This window comes from Phocoena phocoena, chromosome 7, assembly GCF_963924675.1.
Source record: "Phocoena phocoena chromosome 7, mPhoPho1.1, whole genome shotgun sequence".
Lineage (NCBI taxonomy): Eukaryota > Metazoa > Chordata > Mammalia > Artiodactyla > Phocoenidae > Phocoena > Phocoena phocoena.
Genome location: NC_089225.1, coordinates 70,089,409 through 70,102,482, shown reverse-complemented (window position 1 = coordinate 70,102,482; position 13,074 = coordinate 70,089,409). Strand labels below are relative to the sequence as shown.

At 36.4% G+C, this 13,074-nt stretch overlaps 1 protein-coding gene across 1 annotated transcript in view; it reads left to right on the top strand.

Moving 5' to 3' along the window:
* COL5A2 (collagen type V alpha 2 chain) overlaps nt 1–13,074 on the top strand; it is a 142,300-nt gene that overhangs the window by 88,800 nt on the left and 40,426 nt on the right. Inside the window, exons 12-16 of the mRNA XM_065880771.1 lie at nt 856–909; nt 3,860–3,913; nt 4,907–4,960; nt 5,870–5,914; nt 6,520–6,573. Coding sequence (XP_065736843.1) covers nt 856–909; nt 3,860–3,913; nt 4,907–4,960; nt 5,870–5,914; nt 6,520–6,573 — 261 coding nt within the window. The remainder of the gene's footprint in view (nt 1–855; nt 910–3,859; nt 3,914–4,906; nt 4,961–5,869; nt 5,915–6,519; nt 6,574–13,074) is intronic.

Sequence of the window (13,074 nt, the reverse complement as noted above, 5' to 3'; positions counted from 1 at the left end):
AGGAAAAATACATTGCTTTGATCCCAAAACATCATTGTGAGGCCCTCATTAAATGGATTTTTAAAAATGTGTTAGTAAAATAGTGTCAATATTGTTCTCCAGTGCTCAAAATGCTTCATTTTGAGCACTGAAGAAATTTTGAGCATTTGAAGAAATGCTACATTTCTTTCATTGAATTTTTAATTAAAGTTATGACTAAACTTCAGATTTTAACATTAAGAACGTGTGATCAAAGAACAAATAACACCCTGTTCTTTGATCAAAGAGCAAAGAACAGGGTATAACAACAGATTTGCTTTTCTGGATTCTTTTGTTAGTTGTACCAAAGTTGAGGATAAAATTATGGGTAAACCATCAACGTCCGTGTGACATTAAACCAAGAAAATATTTTTTCTTTGTGTATCATGAGATTTATTTAAGTGGATTACAATGAATTTGGCCATAAAGAAAATATCTCTGGTAGTTCTTAAACTTTTTTTCATCACAAGAAAGAAATGGCACATATCATTGTAAGAAGCATATTTATTTAATTCAGTGCTACATGTTGATGTAGAATTTCATAGCATGTGTGTGTGTATGTGTGTGTGTAAATTTTGATGTTCATAAAAGGGTGAGCTAGGTGAGACCAGTATAATTTATATTTATTTCCTCTTCTGATAAATGAGTGAAATCACAAACTGACTTGTTCTAATGGATTGCCATCAGGAATAGAGCTGTGTTCTTACATTGCTTAGAGCATTGGGCATGAGCTTTCTAAGTAAGACTTTTTATCTGCAATTGATTTGTCATTTAGTCTCAGGAGAGAACATTTTAATTCCTCTTTGCTTCCCTCTACTTTGCTTTTTTTCCATGAAGGGTGAGCCTGGTAGAAATGGAAAAGCTGGTGAAGTAGGATTTGCAGGATCTCCGGTAAGTTTATACTGATCAATACAACAATGTAAAGACAAACTTCAAAAAATAAAGAACATTTAAAATTACCTCGCAATTCATTGCCTGCGCATGTATTAGGCACTGTCACCAAGATGTGTTCTCTTCTGTCATTCTGAAACAGGGCGATTTGCCAGGGTGATAGCTAATTCCAATTGCCTGCTTTGCATTGGCACCGTATGAATGACCCTCCTAGAGATAGAAAATTATATCATAACCTAACATGGATTCTTTCCAAAATGAGTATCAAATTTTCATTTAAGTCACCAGCTTGACTTACTTAAATTTCACAACATATCAATCCCATTTTTCTTTTAAAGATATTTTTAGTATTTTTAATTTTGTATTATTCATATGTTGAAAACAACTGCTTTAAAGGGTTTATTGATTTGTTTTTTATATCCTAGAACAATAAATTGTGGACAAGATTCATTTTTGGCTGCTTCCCCAAACCCTATTGTTGACTGAAATTCTTGATTGATGTTCTGGCCCCAAAAATCTTATGACAAGGTGTACTGATCACCAGCTCTCCTAATACAGCTGTTTTCTTCCCGCTTGGCTTACTACAGGGAGAAGTCCCTGGCAACTGGCTCCACCAGAATTCAAGACCTGGGCCATTTGGCCACACTCTGACCCCACCTTTCTTTCTTCACTCATATTACTTTGATAGGCCCTCCCCTAGGACGCACTACACAGGCAATGGGGAAAATTAGAAAATGATAAGCAAGCAAAAATGTTCTAACATTCCTGCTCTTAAACTTCTTCCTTGTCCAAAATCCCCTAAACTAATTTGGCCACCTACTTAATATATTTCAGATAATATCCTAATGTTTCTACCACCCAATACATCCAACAATACTGAATTATTCCCCCTTTACTTTCTGAAGATTGATGGGGTTCAATGCTAGGATTTTTTTTAAGCAAATAAATGCTGATCTTTTAAGGGAATTTACAAGGCTGTAAGGATTATTTCATTACAAACACAAAACCAGTTCCCCAGCTCCCCACTCTCTCTTTCCTTTCCTCCCCCTGAAAAGTCCATGCAGACAAGTCCATGCAGACAAAGACATATGGTTTAGTCATTAGCACAGATGTCCACGTGAACCAATCCAGGCTTGAACCTCCTGCCCTGCTACACTCTTGCACCTACTCACAGCGTGGGCCCTCCACGGGGGAGGAAACGTGCCCTGCCAGCATGTCACAGATGCATTCTGTGAGTGCGATGCAACAATGTGTGATTGGGGTGTGATGACAGTCTTGGGTCAGCAGAATGAGGAAAATTTTATGAGCACTAGTACATCTGGTTTATTTTCTTGTTATATTAGAGATATGTAATCATATGAGAATTCCCTTGCAGACCACAAAAATTCAAAAGTTAACTAATTATTTGAAATAGCATAGCTCAGTAATTCCCCTATAGACTTAGATGGATGTATACTGAGTTTCTGCTCAGGATGGAGGGGAGTCGAATCTCAGTAAAGGGGAGCATTCCAGTGGAAAAACTTAAAGGGAGTTTTTGAAGTGAACAAATTCCTAAGTCAGGCTGTGTAAACAGAAGAATTAGTGGAACTTTATTTGTTCAGAGAGCATGGTTTGATGTGCCCTTACTATGATAACCCCCTAGAGAACCCCCTAGATAACCCCCTAGAAAACCCCCCAGAAACATTTTCCCTGGAAGAGGTCGCAGAGGAATTATTGCTTTGCTTTTATCATACAAATTTCATTTATTGAGTTATTTATTCATTCAATTAACTTTAAGTAAAGTCTATGATAATACAGAACAGAAGGATTTCACTTGTTAGATTGTGCTAGTACAAGAGAAGTTCCTAAGAAAGATTTAGGAAAAGCACTATGAATGTCAAGAAGATGAAAAAGATGATGAATGTTAAACCATTTCTTCGTTCAGTTGTTTATTCAATGCTTATTCTTGAATGCCCACTACTAAGGCATAAGGCTAAGTGCCAGGGATATGCAGACTAATAATAATAATTGATAATATTTGATAGCATCAGTCTGTGCTATCAAGGTGCTCAGTCTACTGGTGGCAGTATTAATAGCATCCAGTTCAAAACCTAATCAATGTAGTCAACCAGAATAAGTGAATAATTAAGTCACTTATCTATTTTAAGAGGGTATGAGGAAAAAGTTTCAAGCATCATTTCAAAATAGTCATGCCATTTGGATTTTATTTAGTGTTTGATTTTTATTGTTCTTTTTATTTAATCTGCTTACGTGAAGGATGCATAGAATTAGAATAGAATAGAATTAACAGAAATGAAGAAGCTGAGTCAAGGAGCCAACCCATTCTCTTCGTATTTCTTGACTTTCTTTTCTGTTGGATATTTCATTTTCTCAGTTTTTTAAACAATCACAAATCCACAAGCTTCTCCTGAACATTTTATTTTAAGAAATTTCTGATCACATTTTAATATAATCTTTCTAATCATATTCTGCTGCTAATACTTAGAAGTTCAGAAAAAATAAATCATATTGGTTTGCTACACATACATTCTTCTACCACAAATAAAACACGATATAAAGGCAGGAAAGCATAGTTTTCCTTAAGTTCTTCGGATTTTTTTTCCTATACCTTGAGCTGCTTGATTCAGACACTGAGCAGCTTGACTCAGGTTTATTTTCTTGTTGTTTATTCTTTATTAATTATAATACAGTGATATAATTTGAAAATCTGAAAATGTCATCAAATCAATACCTGACATTAATCCGTGTCTCTGTGTAAGACATGTTTCCATTTGCCTTGCTAATTTTTGATCACCTAGATGTATTTTGACAGGTAAAAATATACTTCTCCTTTTTCTTCTTAGGTTTGTTAGTGAAAAACTATGTAGCAGATATTTCTTGGAAGAAAAAGTGTATTATGCAATTAATGACTCTGAAATGCCTTATCTGGTTTTTTTTTTACCCTCAACAGGGAGCTCGAGGATTTCCTGGGGCTCCTGGTCTTCCAGGCCTGAAGGGTCACCGAGTAAGTTCAATCCTCTGTAATCCTTTTAGATACTGTGGCTTATAGAGTAGGGTCTGGGGAGCATTACCTTCAAAATCGTTACAATTCCATTTGTCAATTGCCCTTAACTGGCTGTGGTTGTAGTAGTCATCTGCAGTTACCAAAATCACAATGCTTTTTTTTTACATTTCCTTTGAATTTCATTTGATTCTATAAACAAATGTATTTTGAGTTCTTACTATGTAATACTGCGAATACTATGAATACTGTGCTATAAAAGAAAAAACAGTGATAAATGAGAAATGCCCAAAGCTGACTCTCAGCTTCAGGCTAATGATATTCAGTTAAGAAAATATGCAATTACTGTATAGTGGAATAAATGACACAATACTAAAAAGTGTACTAGATCACAGGGGGTGCCTAGCCAACTCACCCCAACTCAGACATGGAAGTCTATAGAATGCCTCTCTCTTTATAACTCAGGATAATTAATATGTAACTATTATGTTACATACATATATAGAAATTACATATCTATCTATCTATCTGAAAGCATGGTTGATATTCACTCAGTGTACATTGACTGGCCTCTGTTTTGAGTGGTTGAGCTTATGATTAGAATGCTTGCTCCTATACTCATTAAATATTTTGAACATCACTCCTGGATATAAACCATATTTTATAACTATATAAATTCTATAATTATTTGTTTTCTCTAAGGCCACCATAGGTTTTTTACTTGTTGCTATAAAATAAATTTCTATGAAGTCACAAAAATTTGAAAGGTGAGAACATTTCACATTGAAAACATTATTTAAAGAGGGAAACCCTACTTTAATTTTCTTTGAATAGACTTTCAAAAAAGGTTGAGAATTTGGAAACATTTTGAGTAACAACTGTAAATCTGAGATCCGTTTTCATAAGGTACTTTCTGTGAGCTTATTTTTGGTTCTTCTTTTACATTTCTGAGGCTCAAAAAAGCAGTACAATACAAATTTATATTTTTCTTCTCAGGGACACAAAGGTCTTGAAGGCCCTAAAGGTGAAGTTGGAGCAATCGGTTCCAAGGTAATTGTATAGTATCTCAGTACAACCTCACTATAGCATTTCTGTTCTGCTTCAAGTCTAAAATATTTTTCAGGACCACCTTAAATAGTTCTGGAGGAAAGAGGAGTATAAAAAATGAATAGTTAAGTAGATAAATTTAATAGATAAATATAATCTTTCATCGATGAGTGGCAATAGATTTAGCAGGGTACACAACATGACTTAATTTTGCCACCAAGAACAGCCACCATGGCACTGGGTTTCTACCAATGTAGGATGGCTGTTATCTTTATATAAAGATGCACTATGAATCCACCCTCTAAAACACATTTACTCTTTCTTTTTTCTTTAAAAATATCTGAGAGTTTTAGATGGTTCATTAGTCCCATTATTTAGTACCCTTTTAATTCTAGGGCCTTTTGGCCATCATTTCTTTCCCAAATTTATTTATGCTTCTAGAGGGAAAGAGAACATTCAGGAAGTACAGATGACTTTTTAGTAGAAAGTACGATGAAATACATATATGGAAAAGCATTTGGCTTTAAATTTGTCATTTCTAAGCTTCCTATAAGAGATCTTAAAGGAATATTACAGTCAATTTTAGCTTTCTAAATTTTACTTGACCTAAAGTATTATCAGACATAGACAAATAGTTTTTTAATTCTAATTAATGTGGCTAGGTATGATAGTTCTATCAATCTTGCGTAAATCCCCAATTTTATTTTAGACTTATTTCTGTAGGAACTAAATTTCCATTGTATTTTGAGAAAAGGTGTTACAGCAGAATTTTGAGGTCCTTCATTGAAAGTATACCTTTCAAATGCTCACTTTGAAAAATAAACCTTTAAAATAACACACACATGGAACAGAATGATATGAATATCAATTGAAGGTTTCTCATATTGTAATATGATCTCATTTTTGCTTTAGGGTGAAGCTGGCCCTACTGGACCAATGGGTGCCATGGGTCCAATGGTACGTATAAATTTAATTCTTTGCTTTTTTAGATTATACTAAGAGAATGTTTAAATGAAAAAAAAAGAAAAAAGGACCTAGAGAACATATGTTAGCTGGTGAAATAATCCTTTATTATCAGTTGAAAGGCAAGCACACTATAAGAATTGCCCCTTCAGGGCTTCCCTGGTGGCGCAGTGGTTGAGAGTCCGCCTGCCGATGCAGGGGACACGGGTTTGTGCCCCGGTCCGGGAAGATCCCACATGCTGCAGAGCGGCTGGGCCCATGAGCCATGGCCGCTGAGCCTGCGCGTCCGGAGCCTGTGCTCCGCAACGGGAGAGGCCGCAACAGTGAGAGGCCCGCATACCGCAAAAAAAAGAATTGCCCCTTCAAATAGAAAAGGCTTCCTGCATTACATTGTTTTTCTTATTTGTTGAATGCCCTTATTCTTTTTCAGTGCCCAGTGATCAAATCAGGATTATTGTAGATTTAGGCCATTAAAGCTAGGTTAAGTGAAATCTATTTAGGCCAATTATAATGAGTCTTGATCGATTTGAGTAGTGAAATCAAACTACCCTAGAAATTCAAGTAAGATATTTCAAGAGATGTTTCTCTATCATCTGCAGGGCCCAAGAGGAATGCCAGGAGAGAGAGGGAGACTTGGGCCACAGGGTGCTCCTGTAAGTATGTGTATTTCAACTCTCTCCAATGCTTTACTGAATATGCGTTTTAAATGAGAATGACATACTGGTTGCCTACTTTGTAATTTTTATACTTTTTATTTTGAAACAAATTTAGGTTTACAGAAAAGTTGAAAAAATAGAAGAGAGTTTCCATGTACCCTTGTACACTATACCTACCTTCTGTTAATGTTAACATCTTACATAACCAAAGTACATTTGTTGCCTACTTATTTTAATACAGAATTTAAGAAATAATAAAAAAATTTAGCAGCATGGAGAATCATAGACTTTGGAATAGTAATCACATTATAATAACAGGTAATACTTATCAAGCACTTATTATCTGCCAAGCATTCTTCTAAATATCTTTATCTCTTGTTCATCACAATCCTAAAAGGTAAGTACTATGAATAAACCCTTTTAAAGATTAGAGCCTCCTGATCATATTCCCTAGTTGTACAGATTGAGAAATTCTCTTGCTGTCTGTCCATCTACCTTGAACCTGGAGGAGGGCGTTATTTTGTTCATTCTCATCACAGCTCTCTGAAAGTTGGGTGATACTTGCTAATATTTCAAACTTGCAGTTCATTATATTTCACCCACTTTTCTTTTGACAATTAAGGACTGCCACCTGGCCTCTGTTATTTTGATATCCTATCATCCCCATTATAATTAAAATTCCCAGGTTTATAACATCCCCTACTATTATCCCATAGAAGACAACCACCTTAGTGCTTCTCAGTGATACCAAAGTCAGGGCCTTGATTCAGGAGAAGTGAGACCCTCTCACTAGGCCATTCTTTATCACTTACAGGCAGAGTATCCTCTGGAAATGTAGAGAATATTGTAGAATATAGTCAGCTATTGCCTTATCCAGCCATACATATTATATCCAATCTACTGTGTTCACTTCTCTGTGCTTTATTATACCATCTGCCCAGGCAGTTCCAGCATTTCTGCTTCACTTAGTGTGTGCCATTGCTTTCCAAGTTTCTAAGAACTATTGTCCCTCTTAACAACATTTCCCAGGGTCTTTAGCAGGGTGTTAAATATGTATTATGGGAGAGTGCTTCCAAATCATTAAAATTCTCCAGCTTTATATCCTGTCCCTCTTGATCCAGTACCTTCAGGACCTAGTCCCATACATTCTTGGATTCTGCCTCTACAAGATGTATAGGACTTATAGATTTTTTAGTGTATAGTCTCTTCACTCTTTTATCAGAAACAGCATTTCCTCAATGCAGTTATTTTGTGACTTGATGCTAGTTGTTGGTCTGGTGGCCGGGGGAGGAGCAGGTGATGGTGGTGGTGGCATATGTTGTCTGATAAAGTAGAGGCCTTTGTTTCATCTTTAAGCAAGAGAGAAGTATAAGCTGTTAATGGTGGTAAGGACCACTTCTGTAGGCCCAGAGGCTTCAGGGTATTTGAGATTTCAAAGTTTCTAAGATATCCCAATGCCAAATTTCAAGGTCCCATTCCCTCCAATCAAGGGCCCTGACCATGGCATAGCAGACTTTCCACATTTTAGAATTCAACCTTCTCAAGAGCACTTAAACCTTTATAATAAAGTCCTGGGCCTAATCTTCAACTTTTTCTTCCCTAGAAGATGACAATATTTTTAAATGCTGCTAGGGAGATTTATATTGATGATTAATTACCATCAGCCTTTCAACATCTTTCTCCAATGGATTCACTTGACAAGACCCATGCAGTTCCATTAACTTTGTAATTGTTACATCCCCTAAACTTTCTCAAATGCCTGAGCTATTGCACCCATAGCCCACTCCCTTACAGTTGTACCCTATCTGAGTTCACTACTGGAGACAATATTTACTACTGAATCACTATAGCATGCCAAGAGAAGTCCATACTCCATCTATTGCCAGCTGGCCAGGGAGGAATCCAGCTTAAACCTCCATTTTAGCATCGGTTTTCTTGACTACCTCTGGCACCAATGACATATGGGTCAATTTTCCAAGGAAATGGCATTATAACAGAGTCGTGTGCAGGAAATTTGTTTTTGGAGTGCTCTCAGAAACGACACCCTATGGGACCTCCCTGGTGGTGCAGTGGTTAAGAATCCGCCTGCCAAGAGGGCAGACAGCAAAAGCAAGAACTATAATCCTGCAGCCTGTGGAACAAAAACCACATTCACAGAAAGATAGACAAGATGAAAAGGCAGAGGGCTATGTACCAGATGAAGGAACAAGATAAAACCCCAGAAAAACAACTAAATGAAGTGGAGGTAGGCAAACTTCCAGAAAAAGAATTCATAATAATGATAGTCAAGATGATTCAGGACCACGGAAGAAGAATGGAGGCAAAGATCAAGAAGATGTAAGAAATGTTTAACAAAGACCTAGACCTAGAGGAATTAAAGAACAAACAAACAGAGATGAACAATACAATAACTGAAATGAAAACCATACTAGAAGGAATCTATAGCAGAAACCCTGAGGCAGAAGAACGGATAAGTGACCTGGAAGACAGAAGGGTGGAATTCACGGCTGCTGAACAGAATAAAGAAAAAAGAATGAAAAGAAATGAAGACAGCCTAAGAGACCTCTGGGACAACATTAAATGCAACAACATTTGCATTTTAGGGGTCCCAGAAGGAGAAGAGAGAGACAAAGGACCTGAGAAAATATTTGAAGAGATTGTAGTTGTAAACTTCCCTAACATGGGAAAGGAAATAGCCACCCAAGTCCAGGACGTGCAGAGAGTCCCACAGAGGACAAATCCAAGGAGAAACATGCCAAGACACATAATAATCAAATTGGCAAAAATCAAAGACAAAGAAAAATTATTGAAAGCAGCAAGGAAAAAATAACATACAAATGAACTCCCATAAGGTTAACGGCTGATTTCTCAGCAGAAACTCTACAAGCCAGAAGGGAGTGGCATGATATACTTAAAGTGATGAAAGGGAAGAATCTACAACCAAGATTTCTCTACCCAGCAAGGATCTCATTCAGATTCTACGGAGAAATCAAAGGCTTTACAGACAACCAAAAGCTAAGAGAATTCAGCACCACCAAACCAGCTCTACAACAAATGCTAAAGGAGCTTCTCTAAGTGGGAAACACAAGAGAAGAAAAGGACCTACAAAAACAAACCCCAAACAATTAAGAAAATGGTCGTAGGAACATACATATCGATAATTACCTTAAACATGAATGGATTAAATGCTCCAACCAAAAGACACAGGCTTGCTGAATGGATACAAAAAAACAACACCCATCTATATGCTGTCTACAAGAGGCCCACTTCAGACCTAGGGAAACATGCAGACTGAAAGTGAGGGGACAGAAAAAGATATTCCATGCAAATGGAAATCAAAAGAAAGCTGGAGTAGCAATACTCATATCAGATAAAATAGACTTTAAAATAAAGAATGTTACAAGAGACAAGGAAGGACACTACATAATGATCAAGGGATCAATCCAAGAAGAAGATATAGCAATTATAAATATATATGCACCCAGCATAGGAGCACCTCAGTATATAAGGCAGCTGCTAACAACTATAAAACAGGAACTCGACAGTAGCACAATACTAGTAGGGGACTTTAACACCTCACTTACACCAATGGACAGATCATCCAAAATGAAAATAAATAAGGAAACAGAACCTTTAAATGCCACAATAGACCAGGTAGATTTAATTGATATTTATAGGACATTCCGTCCAAAAACAGCAGATTACACTTTCTTCTGAAGTGCACATGGAACATTCTCCATTAGGTCACAAATCAAGCCTCAGTAAATTTTAGAAAATTGAAATCATATCAAGCATCTTTTCTGACCACAACGCTATAAGATTACAAATGAATTACAGGGATAAAAACATGAAAAACACAAACACGTGGAGGCTAAACAATACGTTACTAAATAACCAAGAGATCACTGAAGAAATCAAAGAGGAAATCAAAAAATACCTAGAGAGACAAATGACAATGAAAACACAACGATCCAAAACCTATGGGATGCAGCAAAAGCAGTTCTAAGAGGGAAGTTTATAGCTATACAAGCCTACCTCAAGAAACAAGAAAAATCTCAAATAAACAATCTAACCTTACGCCTAAAGGAACTAGAGAAAGAAGAACAAACAAAACCCAAAGTTAGCAGAAGGAAAGAAATCATAAAGATCAGAGCAGAAATAAATGAAATAGAAACAAAGAAAACAATAGCCAAGATCAATAAAACTAAAATCTCTTTCTTTGAGCAGATAAACAAAATTGATAAACCATTAGCAAGACTCATCAAGAAAAAGAGGGAGAGGACTCAAATCATAAAATTAAAAATGAAAAAGGAGAAGTTACAACAGACACTACAAAAATGTAAAGCATCATGAGACTACTACAAGCAACTCTATGCCAATAAAATGGACAACCTGGAAGAAATGAACAAATTCTTAGAAAGGTATAACCTTCCAAGACTGAACCAGGAAGAAATAGAAAATGTGAAAAGACTAATCACAAGTAATGAAATTGAAACTGTGATTAAAAATCTTCCAACAAACAAAAGTCCAGGACCAGATGGCTTCACAGGTGAATTCTATCAAACATTTAGAGAAGAGCTAACACTGATCCTTCTCAAACTCTTCCAAAAAATTGCAGAGGAAGGAACACTCCCAAACCCATTCTATGAGGCCACCATCACCCTGATACCAAAACCAGACAAAGATACTACAAATAAAGAACATTCAGACCAAGATCACTGAAGAATATAGACACAAAAGTCCTCAACAAAATACTAGCAAACAGAATCCAACAACACATTACAAGGATCATACACCATGATCAAGTAGGATTTATCCCAGGGATGCAGGATTTTTCAATATATGCAAATCAATCAATGTGATACACCATATTAACAAATTGAAGAAGAAAAACCATATGATTATCACAATAGATGCAGAAAAAGCTTTCAACAAAATTCACAACCCATTTATGATAAAAATTCTCCAGAAAGTGGGCATAGAGGGAACCTACCTCAACATAATAAAGGCCATATATGACAAACCCACAGCAAACATTATTCTCAATGGTGAAAAACTGAAAACATTTCCTCTAAGATCAGGGACAAGACAAGGATGTCCACTCTCACCACTGTTATTCAACATAGTTTTGGAAGTCCTAGCCATGGCAATCAGAGAAGAAAAAGAAATAAAAGGAATACAAATTGGAAAAGAAGAAGTAAAACTGTCACTGTTCGCAGATGACATGATACTATACATACAGAATCCTAAAGATACCACCAGAAAACTACTAGAGCTAATCAATGAATTTGGTAAAGTTACAGGATACAACACTAGTGCACAGAAATCTCTTGCATTCGTATATACTAATGGTGAAAAATCTGAAAGAGAAATTAAGGAAACACTCCCATTTACCATTGCAACAAAAAGAAGAAAATACCTAGGAATAAACCTACCTAGGGAGACAAAAGACCTGTATGCAGAAAACTATAAGACACTGATGAAAGAGATTAAAGATGATACCAACAGATGGTGAGATATTCCGTGTTCTTGGGTTGGAAGAATCAATATTGTGAAAATGATGATACTATCCAAAGGAATCTACAGACTCAATGCAATCCCTATCAAATTACCAATGGCATTTTTTACAGAACTAGAACAAAAAATCTTAAAATTTGTATCGAGACACAAAGGACCCTGAATAGCCAAAGCAGTCTTGAGGGAAAAAAGCAGAGCTGGAGGAATCAGACTCCCTGACTTCAGCCTATACTACAAAGCTACGGCAATCAAGACAATATGGCACTGGCACAAAAACAGAAATAAAGATTAATGGAACAAGATAGAAAGCCCAGAGATAAACCCACGCACCTATGGTCAGCTAATCTATGACAAAGGAGGCAAGGATATACAATGGAGAAAAGACAGTCTCTTCAGTAAGTGGTGCCGGGAAAACTGGACAGCTACATGTAAAAGAAAGAAATTAGAACACTTCCTAGCACCATACACAAAAAAAACCTCAAAATGGATTAGAGACCTAAATGTAAGACTAGACACTATAAAACTCTTAGAGGAAAACATAGGAAGAACACTCTTGGACATAAATCACACAAGATCATTTTTGATCCACCTCCTAGAGTAATGGAAACAAAAACAAAAACAAACAAATGGGACCTAATGAAACTTCAAAGCATTTGCACAGCAAAGGAAACCATAAACAAGACGAAAAGAGAACCCTCAGAATGGGAGAAAATATTTGCAAACCAATCAATGGACAAAGGATTAATCTCCAAAATATATAAACAGCTCATGCAGCTCAATGTTAAAAAAACAAACAACCCAATCCAAACATGGGCAGAAGACCTAAATAGACGTTTCTACAAAGAAGACATACAGATGGCCAAGAAGCACATGAAAATCTGCTCAACATCACTAATTATTAGAGAAATGCAAATCAAAACTACAATGAGAGGACTTCCCTGGTGGCACAGTGGTTGAGAGTCTGCCTGCTGATGCAGGGGA